The sequence below is a fragment of the Diabrotica virgifera genome, chromosome 3 (genome assembly GCF_917563875.1).
Source record: "Diabrotica virgifera virgifera chromosome 3, PGI_DIABVI_V3a".
Lineage (NCBI taxonomy): Eukaryota > Metazoa > Arthropoda > Insecta > Coleoptera > Chrysomelidae > Diabrotica > Diabrotica virgifera.
Window position 1 is genome coordinate 187,682,203 of NC_065445.1, and position 16,864 is coordinate 187,699,066.

A 16,864-nucleotide genomic window follows, 5' to 3' on the forward strand; every position below is an offset into this window, starting at 1 on the left:
GAATATTTTTGCCTTGCACAAAGGCTATTCCAATAAGCGGGTTCGACTGTATGTATAATTCAACAAATAACCCCAAAATATTTGCGGCTGAGATGTACCACACTCCGCTGCACTTAAGCACGGTTAATTAACCCATTAACGCCCACATTAATTTATTTTGAATTTTTGGGTAATAATTCTTATATATCAAAGATGTTGGTAAAAACTAACTAAAAATATATATTTTTTTGTAAAATGGATGTACAGGGGTTAAAAAATATGTTGATACCATAATATGGTATCAGTAATTTTAGGTTCATTTTATTGCAAAAATTAAAACTAAAATTACATGTCGTTAAATAAGAATTACAACATGTCTTATTATTTATTTTGTATGGACTGCTGCAAAATCATTAACACATAATCCTACGTTACCTTTTTGACACATTGTTCGGCCAAAAGATTTACAATCTGTACCTGCACATCCTCTTCCTCGGCAAGAAACTCTTATATGAAATGATCTATACCAGGGGTCGGCAACACGTCGATAGCGATCGACCAGTCGATCTTAACCTTAGTTCGAGTCGCTCGTCGTGCGAATCGAATAAAATAAAAAATATAACATATTATATAAACATATATAAAGTAGATAGATAGACCCTTGAATTATCCCTTCACGAGTGCTAGAACATAGTTTTAATCGTGACGTGAACCCATTATTTATAAAAATGAATCCTTCAAAGAATTCAAAAGTTTATCACTTTCATATAGAGTGGGAAGACGATTATTTTTTTACTCAAGTGAAAGGCAAGTGCATATGTCTATTGTGCCACGCAAGTATCGCAGTTGGAAAAAAAGGTAACGTCGAAAGACATTTTAATAGTACTCATCCGAAAATAAACACAGAATATCCCGCCAATAATAGCATCCGAAAAGAGAAAGTGAAACAGTTGAAAAATCAATTAGTTAGGCAGCAGTTTGTATTATTACAAGTCAGCGATAAAACTAAAGCCACCACTCTAGTTTCTTACAAAGTGTCTCAAGTTATTGCCAAAAAGAAGAAACCCTTTGAAGATGGCGAGTTCATCAAGGAATGTTTTGTAGAAGCTGCAAACTGCCTATTTGAAGGTTTTAAAAATAAATACGAAATAATGTCGGCTATAAACTCCCTCCAGCTTTCATCGCGAACCGTAACTAGACGAGTGGAAAATATGTCAGATGTTGTTTCCCAGATGAAGACGGACTTACAGCGATGTATTTTCTTCTCCTTACAATTTGATGAGTCCACAGATATTAGTGATACGTCCCAACTAGCCATATTTGTCAGAATGATATTCGATGATTTTACTTCTAAGGAAGAACTTGTTAAAATTATTCCTTTAAAAGGGCCGACTCGAGGTGAAGACATATTTTCTTCCGTTAAAGATTATTTTATCTCTGAATACATTCCACTTCAGAAACTGGTTGGCATTACAACTGACGGAGCCCCAGCGTTTACTGGAGTGCATAACGGATTCATTGCCCTTTGTCGCAAAGATGACACGTTTCCAAATTTTTTAACATACCAGTGCATCGTGCATCAGCAAGCACTTTGTGGTACATTTTTAAATGCCGACAATGTTATGAAGGTCGTTGTTAAACTTGTAAACCAAGTAAGAGCTCATGCTTTGCAGAGAAGAAAATTCCGAACTCTAATTGCAGAAATGAATCTAGAATACGGAGAATTGCTTCTGCCTACAGAGATACGCTGGTTAAGCAAGGAGAAGATTCTTCGGCGCTTTTATGAGCTCCTACCAGCTTTAATCGCTTTTCTTAAGGAGCGTAAAGAAGACTACTCAACACTAGAAGAACCCGAATGGTTGAGAGATTTTGGATTCTTGACCGATGTCACAGGAAAGCTGAATGAACTAAATTTGCAGCTTCAGGGTAAAGAAAAAAGTATTCTTCAAATGATTTCCGAAGTAAAGTCATTCATTGCGAAACTTGAACTATGGGAAACAAATATACTTGAAGGAAATTTAAAACATTTTCCTTGTTTAAAAGAAGTAATCGAAAAAGAAGTAGTAAACGTTACACAGGAGAGGACATATAGAAATGTTGACCAGACTGAGGCATGAATTCGATACCCGATTTAGTGACTTCAACAAAATTGAAGCGATTGCTCAGTTTGTATCTTATCCGTACATGCCCCTCGATGCAGAAAGCTTATCCCAAACCATCGAACAGCATTTCAGCGAAAGCAGACCAGAGACTGAATTAGAAATAGTCACACTGCAGAATGATTTGTGTTTGAAGAGCGTTGCCGAAAAAGAAAATTTTTGGTGTCTAGTGCCCAAACAGAAATACCCAATCCTAGTCAATGTAGCTTAAAAAATTAGTGCCCTGTTTTGTTCCACCTACCTTTGTGAATCAACGTTTTCAAACATGAAGTTCATTAAAAACAAATACAGAAGCCGACTAACGGATGAACATTTGGACTCGTGTATTAGGCTAGGAATAACAAACTACCAACCGGATGTTAAAAAACTAACAGACATGATGGACTGTCAATCCTCCCATTAAAACAAAATACGTATGTATTTTTTTTTTCACCATGTTTAGTTTTACTTCCTGTTCTCTTAAGTGTACGTCTATAATAAAGGTTTTTAAAACAAGGTAGATCTTTGGTGCTTGGGATTTTTTTAGTAGTTCTTTCCTGTAGTGTGGTTGCCGACCCCTGATCTATACCATCAAACCGTACTTCTGGAAATATATTCTTGTTAAGAACATTTCTTCTAGGAGAAATACCGCTCTTTTGGAGTGGTACCATACTTGTTAAAATAAACTTTTTCGAGTTTACTACGATTTCCCCTCTAAAATTTAGATTTGATGCATTATGACTTTTTTTTTTACTTTTTTTCTGGATAAGTACCATGCGTTCTGCATAGCTACGTCAATAAGACATCTATAATTCGGTAAGCAGCTACTCCCTGGTCCATAAGATCAGTTCTCCCATATTATTATTATAGGCTACAGGTACGTGGCCAAGGGAGGGGTCCATGGGGTCCGGACCCCTCCCAAAACTGTCTCGGCTTTAGTACCAAAGCAGCAAGCTTATCCCCAGGCTATTAGGTATGATTTTTTTGAAAAAGTGAACAAAATTATTATTATTTTTTACTCGGATTATTTCTGTTTTTATTCAGTGTACGGATCAACTTATATCCAATTTAAACATCAGATTTACCAAAAACGGAAGTATTCTATCAGCATTTCAAATCTGTTACCTTTTACTTTTTATAGAAGACCAGGTGTAATCTTTTCTATGGAATCCTATATTTCGGTAGTAGTCACTAACATCGTCAGGGACGCTAAAACGATATTAAAGATACAATGGTGAAATTAGGTATTAAAAACAACTTACTAGAGTGAGATTGTCGTCATATATGTAGATGTTATATCTTACCCTAGTTTTAATATCTATTTTTTTACATTGTAGTTTTAATATCATTTTATCGTCCGTAATGATGTTAGTGACTACTAACAAAATATAGGATTCCGTTCTACGTTCCGACTCCGTCACTCCGTACATTCTATCTTACACTTAGTAAAAGTAATTTAAATTTTTTTTTTAATGTAAGTTTTACATGTTAAAAATATTTTGAATTTAAAAATATTTGTCCGCACATTGCTCGTTTACACTGTACACAAAAGTTTGTCGTCATTCTTCTTAGACGGCTACGGCATAAGTAGCATACTGTCCGTTTTCTTTCGATAGGATTATTCGATTGAGAAACTGATTGTATAGTTAGAATTTCGTTTATGTCCTGTCGAATATTGCACCGTAAATTTGATATATTTAATCTTTTGCGCATCTAGGACTCAGCAAGGCTTTTGCCCAAATCAAACATAAACTGAGAGTGGAAAACTGGCTTCCTATTTGTTTTGTGCGAATTATGGCAGTATATCACATACGATTAATAGTACTTATGTTTATCATTCCTTAAAAACACACAGTATCCATGGTAATGTTACGGTTGCTACCATGGACCGATTTTGTCAATTCCTTCATATAAAAATTTGTAAGAGGTAATCTTCCTGTATCGAAGTTTTTGCTAAGATAGGGACTGGCATCAATCATGTATTTGGAGAATGAATCGCAAAGAATAGCAATCTTTATGCCCTTACATAGACGGCTATGTTACATCGTTAACACTAAAGCGTCGTAATATTTACGACAGGATACCTAATTCACACAATTCCGCACAAAATTTAACTGACGTTTATACACCAACGTTTACCTGCTAAAGAACTGTGGAACCCAAGTTCTTGGGATTTTGCGTTGCTGAGAAATTTCGCAAAAAAAAAATTCGGTGTCGTATATTTTATGAGTGTACAGTAGAACGTCAATAATCCGGATTAATTGGGACCGGACCCATCCGGATTATCAAATTAACCGGATTATCGAAATTACCTCAAAAAAAGGCCAGTATACAAATTAAAGTACAACAAACGTTTTAAAATTTTATGTGTTCTCTTGTACAGTAAAGTGTCTAGAGGGGAAATTAATCAAAACATTTTTTTATGTTTAAACACTGTATTGTAATTAATTTATAATAGCACCATGTGTACAGTAAAAACATCAGACACTATTTGGGCTTTTAAAAATATGTGTAAAATATTTTTGAACTGCGGTAGAGGTTCGTTTTTCGCAGCGAAGTTCTTAATTTATTTTAAAAGAATCAGATATTTTTGCTAGATACAAATCCGGATTATTGACGGTCCGGATTTTTGACGTCCGGATTATCGACGTTCTACTGTATTAGTATTCTAGGGTTAAAATAGTTTTTTTTTTTCAAATTTTTCATATGGATCTAAAATTTATTCTGAATATTTCTTTTCAATACCTTACCGTCTAATCTAACAAAAAATTTGAGTTGTGTTTGGACCCCCTCAAGCATATTTCCTGGATACGTGTCTAAGCCCCGGCGCAAATTGATCCTAAGCGAGACACAACCTGGCACCGTCGAGTTGCGTAGAGAGTTCTGCGCATCCTAATATCAGTGAATACAGTGCCAGGTCTAGCATGCGAACGTTTGTCATCGAAACACAATTTTCTGGTGTCGTGGGACGCGTGACTCAATTCTCAGTTGTGGTTTTGTTTTCGAGATGGACGTAGAAAAGCTAATAGAGCTCGTTCGGAATTACCAGTCTGATTTTTGCATGAGAGTTTATTGAAAGGGTAACAAATCAATTGGAAGTTCTGTCCGACAAAATACATGGGACGTTTTCGTAGTATGACGTTGCAAATTTTTAACCTGTTCCACAATTAAAACTTCCCCTGTTTCAGTGTTCCCGTACATCAAAGTTTGTCTGACGAGACACCGTTAAGCTATTAACAAATTTTCAGCTTGCTATTAATCAACTTTTTGTTGGTACGCGGGATCCAGGCCTAGAAATACAATGTAACAAATGATGGAGTAATCCCTTTTCTGTAGGTATAAAAATTTTGTAAATATCATTCATTTCTTAAATCTACACAACATTATCATTAAAAATGATTCATTTACTAAAAACAGTTAAGCACATCTGTGAATATCGCATATCCTCAAATAAAATGTGTCATCATACGGGGCTTGTTCATGCTTAAAAACAAAATATGTAGACGAGATATAAATATATGTAATAGGTAAGCAGTTTTTGTAACTATAATCAAATCACAATCAGTGTTGTTTATAATAATAGTATCGGCATCGGCTGATAAAATAATTAGTTTTTAGCAAAGTTCGCACCTTTCGGGACACTGACGTACATAAAAGCAAATTTGTTAATTGTTGAGAAAACGTAGGCTTTTAAAAGGTACTTAAAGTCAAAAATGAGATGCAAATTACAAGAGGAAGTAGAAATCTATTGTCCACAGTCCTAGTTATTAGGATTTTAGGATTAGAATTTTTCTTAAACTTCACCTCAAAGCTTCCTTTTCTTTATTCATTCTTCTCAAGACCTCGACGTTTGTGACTCTCTCCGTCCATGATATTCTCAAGATTCTGCGATACATCCACAGTTCAAATGCCTCTAATTTTTTGGTAGAACAGCACAGAAAGTACGTAACATCTCATCAGGCGAAGTTTCATTTCAAGGCTCAAATCTCTTCCACAGACACTCTCTTCATTTTAGTGAATATGGATCTGGCTTTTTCTATTCTTATTTTGATTTCTGCTGAGCTATCGTTGTCTTCATATATAAAAGTGCCTAAATATTTGTATTTGCTAACTTGATCGATAATTTCATTGTGTAAATATAAATTTTGGACATTTCGTGTTGATTTCGATATTACCATAAATTTAGTTTTCTTTATGTTCAAAGATAGTCCATATTCTTCGCTGCTATCTTATTCACCAATGTTTGTAGCTCTTCAAGTGTTTCTGCGATCAGAACGGTATCGTCGGCAAATCTCAGATTGTTTAATCTAACACCATTTATTTTAATACCTATGGATTGCTCAGAGAGTGTTCTATTCATTACGTCTTCGGAATAGAGATTAAACAGGGTTGGTGACAGTATACACCCTTGTCCCACACCTCGCTTTATTTCAATTTCTTCAGTGGTATTATTCTCTACTCTCACTACTGCTTTCTGATTATAGTACATATTTGCTATTAGTCGGATATCTCGTTTATCTAAATTCCTTTCTGCCAAGAGTCTGATTAGATGATCATGCCGCACTTTATCAAAGGCCTTGTTATAATCTGTGAAACACATCAGATACAGATACATCAGTATTTTGTAATCAGTATTTGTACTCAGTATCTACCACTGAGACCCGTTATCAAAAGTAACCGTTACACGTCCGCACTGATTTTGCCCGTCCCTCTATTCGTTGCAGAGACAGCCAACGGTTGGGTCTTGTTGTGATCAATATGCGTTGCGCTAGAAAAATAACTGCACAGGTCATCCGTCCCGCCGGCGCAGGTTGTGACTCGCTTAGGTTCAATATGCGCCGGGGTTAATAGGCTTCAATTCACTGAGGACGAGGCAGGAGGCAGCAACATGTTTCTTTTTTCTTTATGAGAAGAGAACACTTTCGAACCTGTCGTAATGGTTGGACACCAGCATTTGTAGAACAAATTGTCAGTACTGAGTTGGCGTCCAACGAACTTGTAGAATACTATTATTTTTTTCAATCACTTGTTTATACAGTAGAACCCCGATTATCCGTGCTATAATTTTCTATTACTCAAACTGCATTTTTGAGGTTTTATCAAAATAGCGTCACCGTAAATCACTCGACTTAAACCCTATACGCCGAGAAGAAGACTCATAATGAAAGATTTATTCTTTCTGTTACCTTTTTATGGTAGGTACATATGTATGTATATACATACATATGTATTATATATGAGAAATACATGTTTGGATTATCCGTGCATTTCAATTATCCGTACCAACGTCCGGTCCCGAAGAGCACGGATAATCGGGGTTCTACTGTACTTCCCTCGGTTCTCTTTTTTAAACATATTTTTGCTAGTCAAAGTACATGATCGAGGTAGGTATACTATTTTCTCGTATCGTGCCTACTGCTCCATATCCTAGATTACGAAGGTAGAAAAACAAGTTTAGGCCGGTAAACAAGTTATCTGTATGTAAAACATGGTAAATTCGGTTTTTTTAGTTCTTGTAACATAAGAATCAATGGTGTTGACGCTTTTCCAAACAATTTAACAATTTCTCCTAAACGCCCATGGATACCATATGGTATCACGCTAACTAAGGGCTACATATCAAAAACAAATTAAAACTGATTCAAAATATTTATGCTTAAAACAAATATTTGATCTATTTACATTAGCGCTTATATCAAACTTTTACTAAAATACGCAATACTATTACGAAAATATACTTGCGCCTATCAAACATCCATAATTTCGACTGAAAATAAAAACTGTTCAGGAAAAAAATGCACACCAATAAAACATACAGCAGTCGGCTTACAAATGAGATAGAATGAAACTGAAAATATTCGAACTCCCTCTAAAACAATTCAAGTGGAAAGTGGAGCATCAATAATATTGAGAGGGATTTTGATACCATAATATGGTATCCGTGGCCGCTAATGGGTTAAGAACTCTTTGGTGCAGATTACACATTCAAATTGTTTTTCTTAGTGTGTACTTTCATATGCGATTTTAAATTACCAGTTGTTGAAAATTTTTTGGTGCAAATTTCACATTCAAATGGTTTTTCATCAAAATGCACTGTTGTATGCCTTTTTAAGTTAGTCTTTGTTGAAAATTGTTTGGTGCAAATCTCGCATTCAAATGGTTTTTCAGCATGCACTATCATATTATGAGTTTTTAGTTTACTTTTAATTGAAAACTGTTTGGTGCAGATTTCACATTCAAATGGTTTTTTACTAATATGCACTGTCATATGCGACTTTAAAAGTAGTTTAGATGAAAACTGTTTGCTACAAATTTCACATTTAAATGGTTTTTCATCAGTATGCACCATCATATGAGATTGTAAATTTTGCTTTGTTGTAAACTGTTTGGTACAAATTTCACATTCGAATTGTTTTTCACCAGTATGCACTCTCATATGTGATTGTAAATTTTGCTTTGTTGTCAACTTCTTAGTACAAATATTACATTCAAATGGTTTCTCATCAGCATGCACTGTCATATGTCTTTTTAAATAATCCATCATTGAAAATTGTTTGGTGCAAATTTCGCATTCAAATGGTTTTTCATCGGTATGCAGTAACATATGTCTTTCGAATTTACTCTTAACTAAAAATGGTTTGGTGCAGATTTCACATTCAAATGGTTTTTCACCAGTATGCACTGTCATATGTAATTTTAAATGTTGCTTTCTTGTATATTGTCTGGTGCAAATTTCACATTCAAATGGTCTTTCACCAGTATGCACTCTCATATGCTGTTTTAGGAATGCTTTCGTTGAAAACGGTTTGGTGCAAATTTCACATGCAAAAGGTTTTTCCCCAGTGTGTAGTCTCATATGAATACCTAAACAATATTTGTTTGACAATGATTTCTTGCAAATGATACATGTAAAACGTTGTCCTCCAGTGTTCATATTAGTAGTGGAAGTTATATATTGGTTCAAATTACTGTCACTTCTATCAGGATTTGATAATAGGCTACTGGCATCAGTTTTCATATCTCCACAAGAAAAACCTAAAATCATAATTTCATGTTAATGCAGAATAATGTAATTAAATGAAAATTAATAATATACAGTACGCGCAGGGTTGCCAGGTCAGTTTTTACTTTTTCAGTAGTTTTGCTTTAAAAAATCAGTAGATTCTTTTTAGGCCATGTAAATACAGTAAAACCTGTGTTATCGGTCACCTGTCAAAATCGGCCACCTGTACTAACGGCCAGTTTCAAAATTCTCAAAACCAATTATATGAAGATTTCCTTATCTAAATAATCCAATAATAGTTAAGGCCATTTTTATAATACGGACGCGGCCAAATAATCTCGTACATATTTTTAAAGCTCGTTTCATAGAAATTTACCTGTTAATAAAGGCCAATTTGTGTTAATAGATTTCTGTAGGTCAGTAATTGGAGTTAAAAGGTTTACTGAAAAATCAGTAGACCTGGTAACCCTGAGTACGCGCAAAATAAATGGTACTGAAATGAATATTGAACTGTTTATGATAATTTATATATCTAGTAGGTATACATGATATAGCCTTGCAAACATTATTCAGGACGACACACGTTCCCGATAAAACAGATGTTAGAGTTGCCCTCTGGCCAGTGGCGGATCTATGGGGAGAGAAAACGAGGAAATTTCAACCCATATAACAATTATGTCACATGTCATAACCCAGATAACAATTCCAAAATTAAAGAAAAAAAATTGTTCAAACAAAAAATATATTAGCTGACATGAAACCGAAATCACAGAAAGACAGATTCAAACCAATAAATATGCTAGTTAGGAAAAATAAGGTAACTTAATGCCTAAAAGTTATCATTCACGTCTTTTATGTAATCTTAGTTCATCTAATTGATGTCTTTTGTTTGGTTTGTCATTGGAAGTTCCCCCTTAAGGCAAATTTCCCCTCCTAAGGCAAATTTGTATATCCGCCACTGCCTTTGGCACGAATAAATCTTTAATTCTAGTCCACAATTCCGAAATGGCAGACGAAGGATCTGTCTGACTTCTTCAGCATTCCCCATATGTACGCATCTGGTGGCGTTGGTTCTGGTAAGTGGCAACTCCCAAAATGATCGCGCAGTATTCAAAGAGACTCCCTGGCAGTGTGACAGGTTGTCTCGTCCTGCTGAAACCATTGTTGATTTTACGCTTGGGCCGTTTTCGTGACCTTTTCTGTATGATCGAAGATAGTACTCCACCATAATTTTTTTTCTGCAAAATTGAGAACCATTCTGAAGCACCTAACATTATCACAACATTCACATACATACTTTATAACGACGTTCGTAAACCAACCAGTACGTTTCAGCGTCTGACACATACAAATTTGAGGCATACAAATTTCAGTACTGTTTATTTTGCCGCATACCGTATATGATTGCAGAAAATATACTCACGGACAAAAATATTGCATATGAATGTGAAACGAAACGTTTTGTGCTGCATTCCTTAGCCCGCCAGTATCATAGGAATAGGATTTCTTTTCCGAATGCGATGTTTACGCCAGTGAATGGGAGCAAGATTACGATATTACCTCTGAATTCTATCCTACCCTACTGCATGGATTTTAATGAAATTTTGGGCCTAGCCTCTACTTATCTCCCAATTCAAAGTCTACCCTATGCCGATGTGTGCTTTTATCTTGGGGGTGGTTCTCACCCCTTCTTAGGGGTGAAAAATTTTTTGGTTAAAATTACCACGGAATTCGCTAGAGAACCTAATTCTAAGCAAAAACTGTTCTATAATTTTTTTTTGAAAACTCAATACTTTTTGAGATATTCGTGGTTGAAAATTGGCCCTTTTCATTAAAACATAATACCTTTTCGAACGGTTTTTTGCGAATACCTTAAAAACTATGCATCTAACTAAAAAAACTATATTAAACATTTTTATAGGTTATAAAAAACAAAGAGACATTTGCCTTCATAAATCTTCTAGTTATAATACAAAACCAGATATGGTAGGTGCAAATAGTTTGTTTTTTGGTACATTCTCAAATTGGTGTATTTAACTTAAAATAACAGAGAAACGGTCGATTTTAGGTGTATGATGCTACTAATACGTTTTGTAGTGCTTGAAAAGACCTTTAAAATGAGGTCCATTACATTAAAACTAAGCGAGGCATGCTGCAAACAAAATTGTTAACTAATCTGTTTTAAGAAAAAAAAGAGAAGTAATTTTAACCTTTTCCTTCTACAATACCTTTTATTTAAATTTTTTTTCTTGTTCAAAAAGTTGGACGGGTTTAAAATGAATGGTTTTTGAAAAAAAAAGATCAAATTATACAGAGCGCATTTTTAAATTTTCTTAAAAATCTTCCTTTTTCTCCATGTAACTTGAAAATGATAAGAGATACAGTAATTAAAAATAAAAAGAAAATTTGTATCTGAAAATGCCCTACACTTTTGTGTGGTATCTTTTTCTCGTATCTCTTATCTTTTTCGAGTTACATGGAGGAAAAGGAAGATTTTTAAGAAAATTTAAAAATGCGCTCTATGATGTGATCTTATTTTTTTTCAAAAAATTTTTCATTTTAATCCAGCCCAACTTTTCGAACATAGAAATAACACTATAATAAAAAGTATTGTACAAGGAAAACGATGTTTTTAAATTCTGATGGATGAGGGGTTAAATATACTTCTCATTTCTTCTTAAAATACATTAGCCATTAACTTTTTTGCAGAATATCTCACTTAGTTTGCATGTAATCGACAATTAGTATTGCTCATTTTAAAGGTCTTTCAAGCACTACAAAAGTTATTAGTAATATTAAATATTATACACCTAAAATCGACAGTTTCTCTGTTATTTCAAGTTGAATACACCGATTTGAGCATGCAGCAAAAGAACAAACTCTTCTGACCTACCATTTCCCTCTTTGTGTTTTGACTAGAAGATTTATGAAGGAACGAATCTCTTTGTTTTTTTATGACCTACAGAAATATTTTATAGTTTTTTTGTTAGATGCATAGTTTTTAAGGTATTCGCAAAAATCCGTCCGAAAAGGTGTCATTTTTCAATGAAAATGGCCAATTTTCAACCACGAATAACTCAAAAAGTATTGAGTTTTCAAAAAATTTCATATAACAGTTTTTTCACCCCCGAGAAGGGGTGGGAACCACCCCCAAGATAAAAGTGCACATCGGCATAGGGTAGACTATGTTTCTTGAGCTATTCCCTACTTACTGTGAAAATATCAAGTAAATCGATGTAGTAGGATGGAATTCGGAGCCAAATACCCTCATTGACTACCCTAGTTTTAAAGTGTCATATTAATCTGATTTAAATCTGATCTGGGCTATATGTTGACCAATATAATTTTTAAATTGAATCTCATCAAGGTAAGTACATATTCACTATTTTAGCGACATGAAGACGCGCATTAGCGCCAAAATGTCATATCCAATGTGGCTTGCAAATGGCAAAACATGATCTTTTAAAATGTTTTCGTTATCACCTCCACGTGTTCGGTATGTCCTTTCAAAGCAATACAGCTTCGTAGCACTATACCGCCACCACCAAAACTAACGCTCTGTATGAGGTTACAACTGACATATCGTTCGCCAACTTTTCTGTAGACAAAGTTTTGTCAATCGTGCTTCCATAGGATGAACGGTATGCCGATGTAATAACATACAGAGCGTTAATTTTGGTGGTGGCGGCATAGTGCTATGGAGTGGTATTTCTTGGAAAGGAGATATCGAACTTGTGGAGGTAATTGGGTGGCTGACAGATGATATTTACATTAAAAACATTTTAGATCATATTTTGGTACATATTTTCCAGCCGTATTGGATAACAAATTCGTGTTAATGTACCATCATAACGCAGGTATTCATATGATAAGAATTGCGAATACCTACTTACCTTGATAAGATTCAATTTAAAAATTATATTGGCCACCATACAGCCCATATCAAATTTAAATCCGCTTTACCATTTATATGATACTTTAAAACATCACATTCGGAAAAGAAATCATATTTCCACGACACTAGGGACATAAAAAAAATTTCATTTCACACGTTAATTTCAAAATATGCAATATTTTGTCCGTGCGTGTATATCTACGCTGAGCTGAAGAAATGTGTTTGTGTTCGTCGTTCAACTTGTAATAATAAAAAATTAAGTATTCCCGTTTTATACACCCTCTCCCAGTGGCGAAGCGTCCATGTAACCACTGTTACCATTGGTAACAGTTACAAATCTTGCAAATAAATATTTTATGACTACTACGAAATAATTCCATTTATATTTTTTACCAACAGAAATACTTGTTATAGTACCTAATTCAGTAAATACCCAACTACTTAGACGCACGAAAATATTGGCGAGATATGTGAATCCATGACACGTTATCATATGCCGTTACCAATACTGGCACTGGTAACTGTAACGCAGGAGAAACCTCGCCATCGCTCGGGACTAGCTCTGAAAAGGATCGACGGGTCTAGAGACGGCGCGCGGGCACGCGGTGCATATCAGTATTGTTACCATTTTGAAGATTGGTAAAACGTTGGTTTAGTATCTTCTTCTTTAAGTACCGTGCCCAAATTTTTAGGCGTGGGTAGCTTCCATAACAATTTGCCGATATCGTTCTCGATCTTGTGCGGCATGTAACAATTGATCTGCTGATAAGCCAATCCATTGACGAAGGTTTCGGAGCCATGAATATTTCTTTCGACCAATTCAACTTTTTCCGTCGATCTTTCCATTGAGTATTAACTGCAGCATCCTGTATCTGCTACCTCTCATTATATGCCCCAGATATTCAAGTTTTCTCTTTTTTATCATCTTCATTAAGTCACCTTCGCCTTGACCTACTCTGTTTAAGACTTCTCTGTTTGAAATGTGTTGAACCCAAGATATTCTGAGCATTCTACGATACGACCACATCTCAAAGGCTTCTAATTTGTTCATCATGTTAACCTTCATGATCCAGGTTTCACATCCATATAGTAATACAGGATACACATAACATTTTAGGAACTTGATTCTTAGTTGTAAGTTCAGCTGAGAGTTGCTCAGAATAGATCTAAGTTTCATAAATGCTCCTCTTGCAATTTCTATACGAGTTTTAATTTGTTCATCCGGATTTAGTGTCTCGTTTATCCAACATCCTAGGTATTTAAAATGGTTAACTTTTGTTATTGATTCATCATTGACAATTAGTTGCATAGGGCCGACGTCGTTTACTAACCACAAGTAACTTTGTCTTTGTTGCATTTATGTTAAGTCCGTTATTGGAGCATTCTCTAGTGACTCGATCTATAAGGAATTGAAGATCTTCGATATTTTCAGCCATGATCGCAGTGTCGTCTGCATATCTGATGTTGTTAATAGTTTCTCCCCCGATTCGAACTCCACATTGTCCTTCCAAGGCTTCATTAAAAATTATTTCTGAGTATACGTTAAACAAAGTTGGGGATAACACACAACCCTGTCTGACACCTCTTTGAATGCAAATTTTGTCTGTTTCTTTGCCGTCTACCAGAATAGAAGCTTCTTGATTCCAATATAGATGTTGTAAAAGTCTCAGATCTTTATCGTCTATTCCAATCATTTCTAGATATTCAAACAACCTATTATGTTGAACTCTATCAAACGCCTTCTCAAAATCTATAAAGCAGACGTAAATTGGTTTCTGTACTTCCCATGATCGTTGAAGTAATGTTAACATTGAGAACAAAGCTTCCCTTGTTCCCAATCCTTCTCTGAAACCGAATTGTTTGTTTCCCATTGTCTCTTCACATTTCTGCTTGATTCTATTAAGAATTATCTTAAGAAGTAGCTTGAGAGAGTGGTTCATGAGACTAATTAGTCTAAAGTCTTTACATGATGATGTATTAGGCTTTTTTGGGAGTGGAATAAATGTAGACTCTAACCATATCTGTGGCATCATGCCAGTCTCGTATATATGGTTATAAATGTTTGTTAGTTGTGAGACATTGTCGTCATCCAGAAGTTTGAGCCAGTCTGATGGTATTTGGTCAGGGCCTGGAGATTTCCCATTTTTGCTCTGTTTGATGGCTTTCTCTACTTCCGCTTTTAAAATACTAGGACCAGTATTCGTATACTTTGTGGTGTTAAGTGGTGGCCTCGTATCCAGGAAGAGCTCTTTTATATAGTTAGTCCATTCTTCCTTTTTTTCATCCAAGTCGAGAATTATTTTACCTTTGGAGTTTCTCATAAAGTGAGGAGTTCTTTTTCTCTGAGTATAGGTAATTTCTTTAAGCTTTTTATGTATATTAAACTCGTCATGTTTTCTTTGTAGTTCTTCCATTTCACGACATCTTTGTTCCATCCAGTCCTCTTTTGCTCGCTAAACCTCGTATCTTATTTGTCGATATATCTCTCTATACCGAATCTCGTCTTTGTTTTTCCAATTTCTTCTTTGTTGAATAAGGTCTAGTATTTTATCGGTCATCCAATCCTTTTTCTTTATTGGGTCTTTTTCTGGTTTCAAAACTTCGTTTGCTATGGTGACCATGGCGGAATTCATGATATCTAGATTTTGACCGATATTTTCTTGTCCAGATCTTTCTAACTGTTTTTTAATCTCACGATTTATCTTATTTCCGAACTCATCTGATATTACGGCATTTCTTAGGAGTCGAGTATTAGGTTTCTTCTGCGTTGTGGGGGCTTTTATTCTTTTTAGTTTTAGTTTGAATCCAGCACAGAGCAGATTATGGTTAGTTGCTGCGTCTGCACTTGGGTATGTTTTTGCAGATGTAATACTGTTTCTAAACCTTCTATTAATGATAATGTAGTCAATTTGATTTCTGACTATCTTTCGATTTCCAGGTCTATAGTCGTCTTTTAGGTTGCTGAAACAAAGTATTTGCTATGATGCATTTCTCTTCTTGGCAGAACTGTATTAGTCTTTGCCCTCTTTCGTTTCTTTCTCCAAGTCCATACTTTCCGGTTATATCTTGTGTGATTTCGGCACCAACTTTTGAGTTGAAGTCTCCCATAATAATTGTAGCTTCATGTTTTGTTGTGCTCCGGAGAATTTGTTTAATTTGGCTGTAGAATTGCTCAATTTCTTCATCTGGTTTGTCAGCTGTTGGCGCATAGACTTGTATTATATTAATATTCAGTAGTTTATTTTGCAGCTGAATCATCATGATACGATCATTGAAAGGGACGAAATTTCGGATACAGTTACGAATTTCTTCTTTGACAATGATTGCGACTCCGTTACGTCTGGGTCCTTCTGCCTTTCCCGAGTGGTATACAATGTATCCATTACTCTCAAATATGTTTGACCCTAGCCATTTCGTCTCGCATATATCTAGGATAGGAATGTCTAGTCTGGCCATTTCTAGCTGAATATTTTGTAATTTCGCACCTTCAAACATAGTTGTTACGTTCCACGTAGCTATCTTGTGGATTTCCACGACACGGGGTTTTCGTGTGTTGACGACCTGAGAGGCCCCGTGGTCTGGTTGTGATCTTCCTCCCCTGCCGGATCTTGGATTCCGAAGTCCATGATCATTAAATGTATCTTAAATGTCCATGATCATTAAATGATCATTAAATGTTTCCTTATCTGTCATGGGAAGCTGTACTAGAGATATCCACAAGGATCTTTAATGTAGTGGTTTCTCCTGGCCTTCTACATCCTGATGCCGTTGACCATTTCCTGGTTCCTCCGCCTTTGAGACCGATTTCTCGGTCTCAGGACAACAGAGTGCCCTACCACTCACCAACTC

The 16,864-nt window shown here is 35.3% G+C and overlaps 2 protein-coding genes across 2 annotated transcripts in view; one reads left to right on the forward strand and one right to left on the reverse strand.

Moving 5' to 3' along the window:
- The first annotated feature begins 707 nt into the window (after window positions 1–707).
- On the forward strand, window positions 708–2,096 carry LOC126882659 (general transcription factor II-I repeat domain-containing protein 2A-like). Its single transcript, XM_050647632.1, has one exon. It carries the CDS (start codon window positions 708–710, stop codon window positions 2,094–2,096), a length of 1,389 nt encoding a protein of 462 aa, XP_050503589.1.
- A 726-nt stretch (window positions 2,097–2,822) lies between these two features.
- The window catches only part of LOC126882260 (gastrula zinc finger protein xLCGF3.1-like), a 67,798-nt gene continuing 53,756 nt past the window's right edge, over window positions 2,823–16,864 (reverse strand). Inside the window, exon 2 of the mRNA XM_050647090.1 lies at window positions 2,823–9,152. Within this exon, the coding sequence (XP_050503047.1) occupies window positions 8,095–9,135 (1,041 nt within the window). The 5' untranslated portion in view covers window positions 9,136–9,152 and the 3' untranslated portion in view covers window positions 2,823–8,094. The remainder of the gene's footprint in view (window positions 9,153–16,864) is intronic.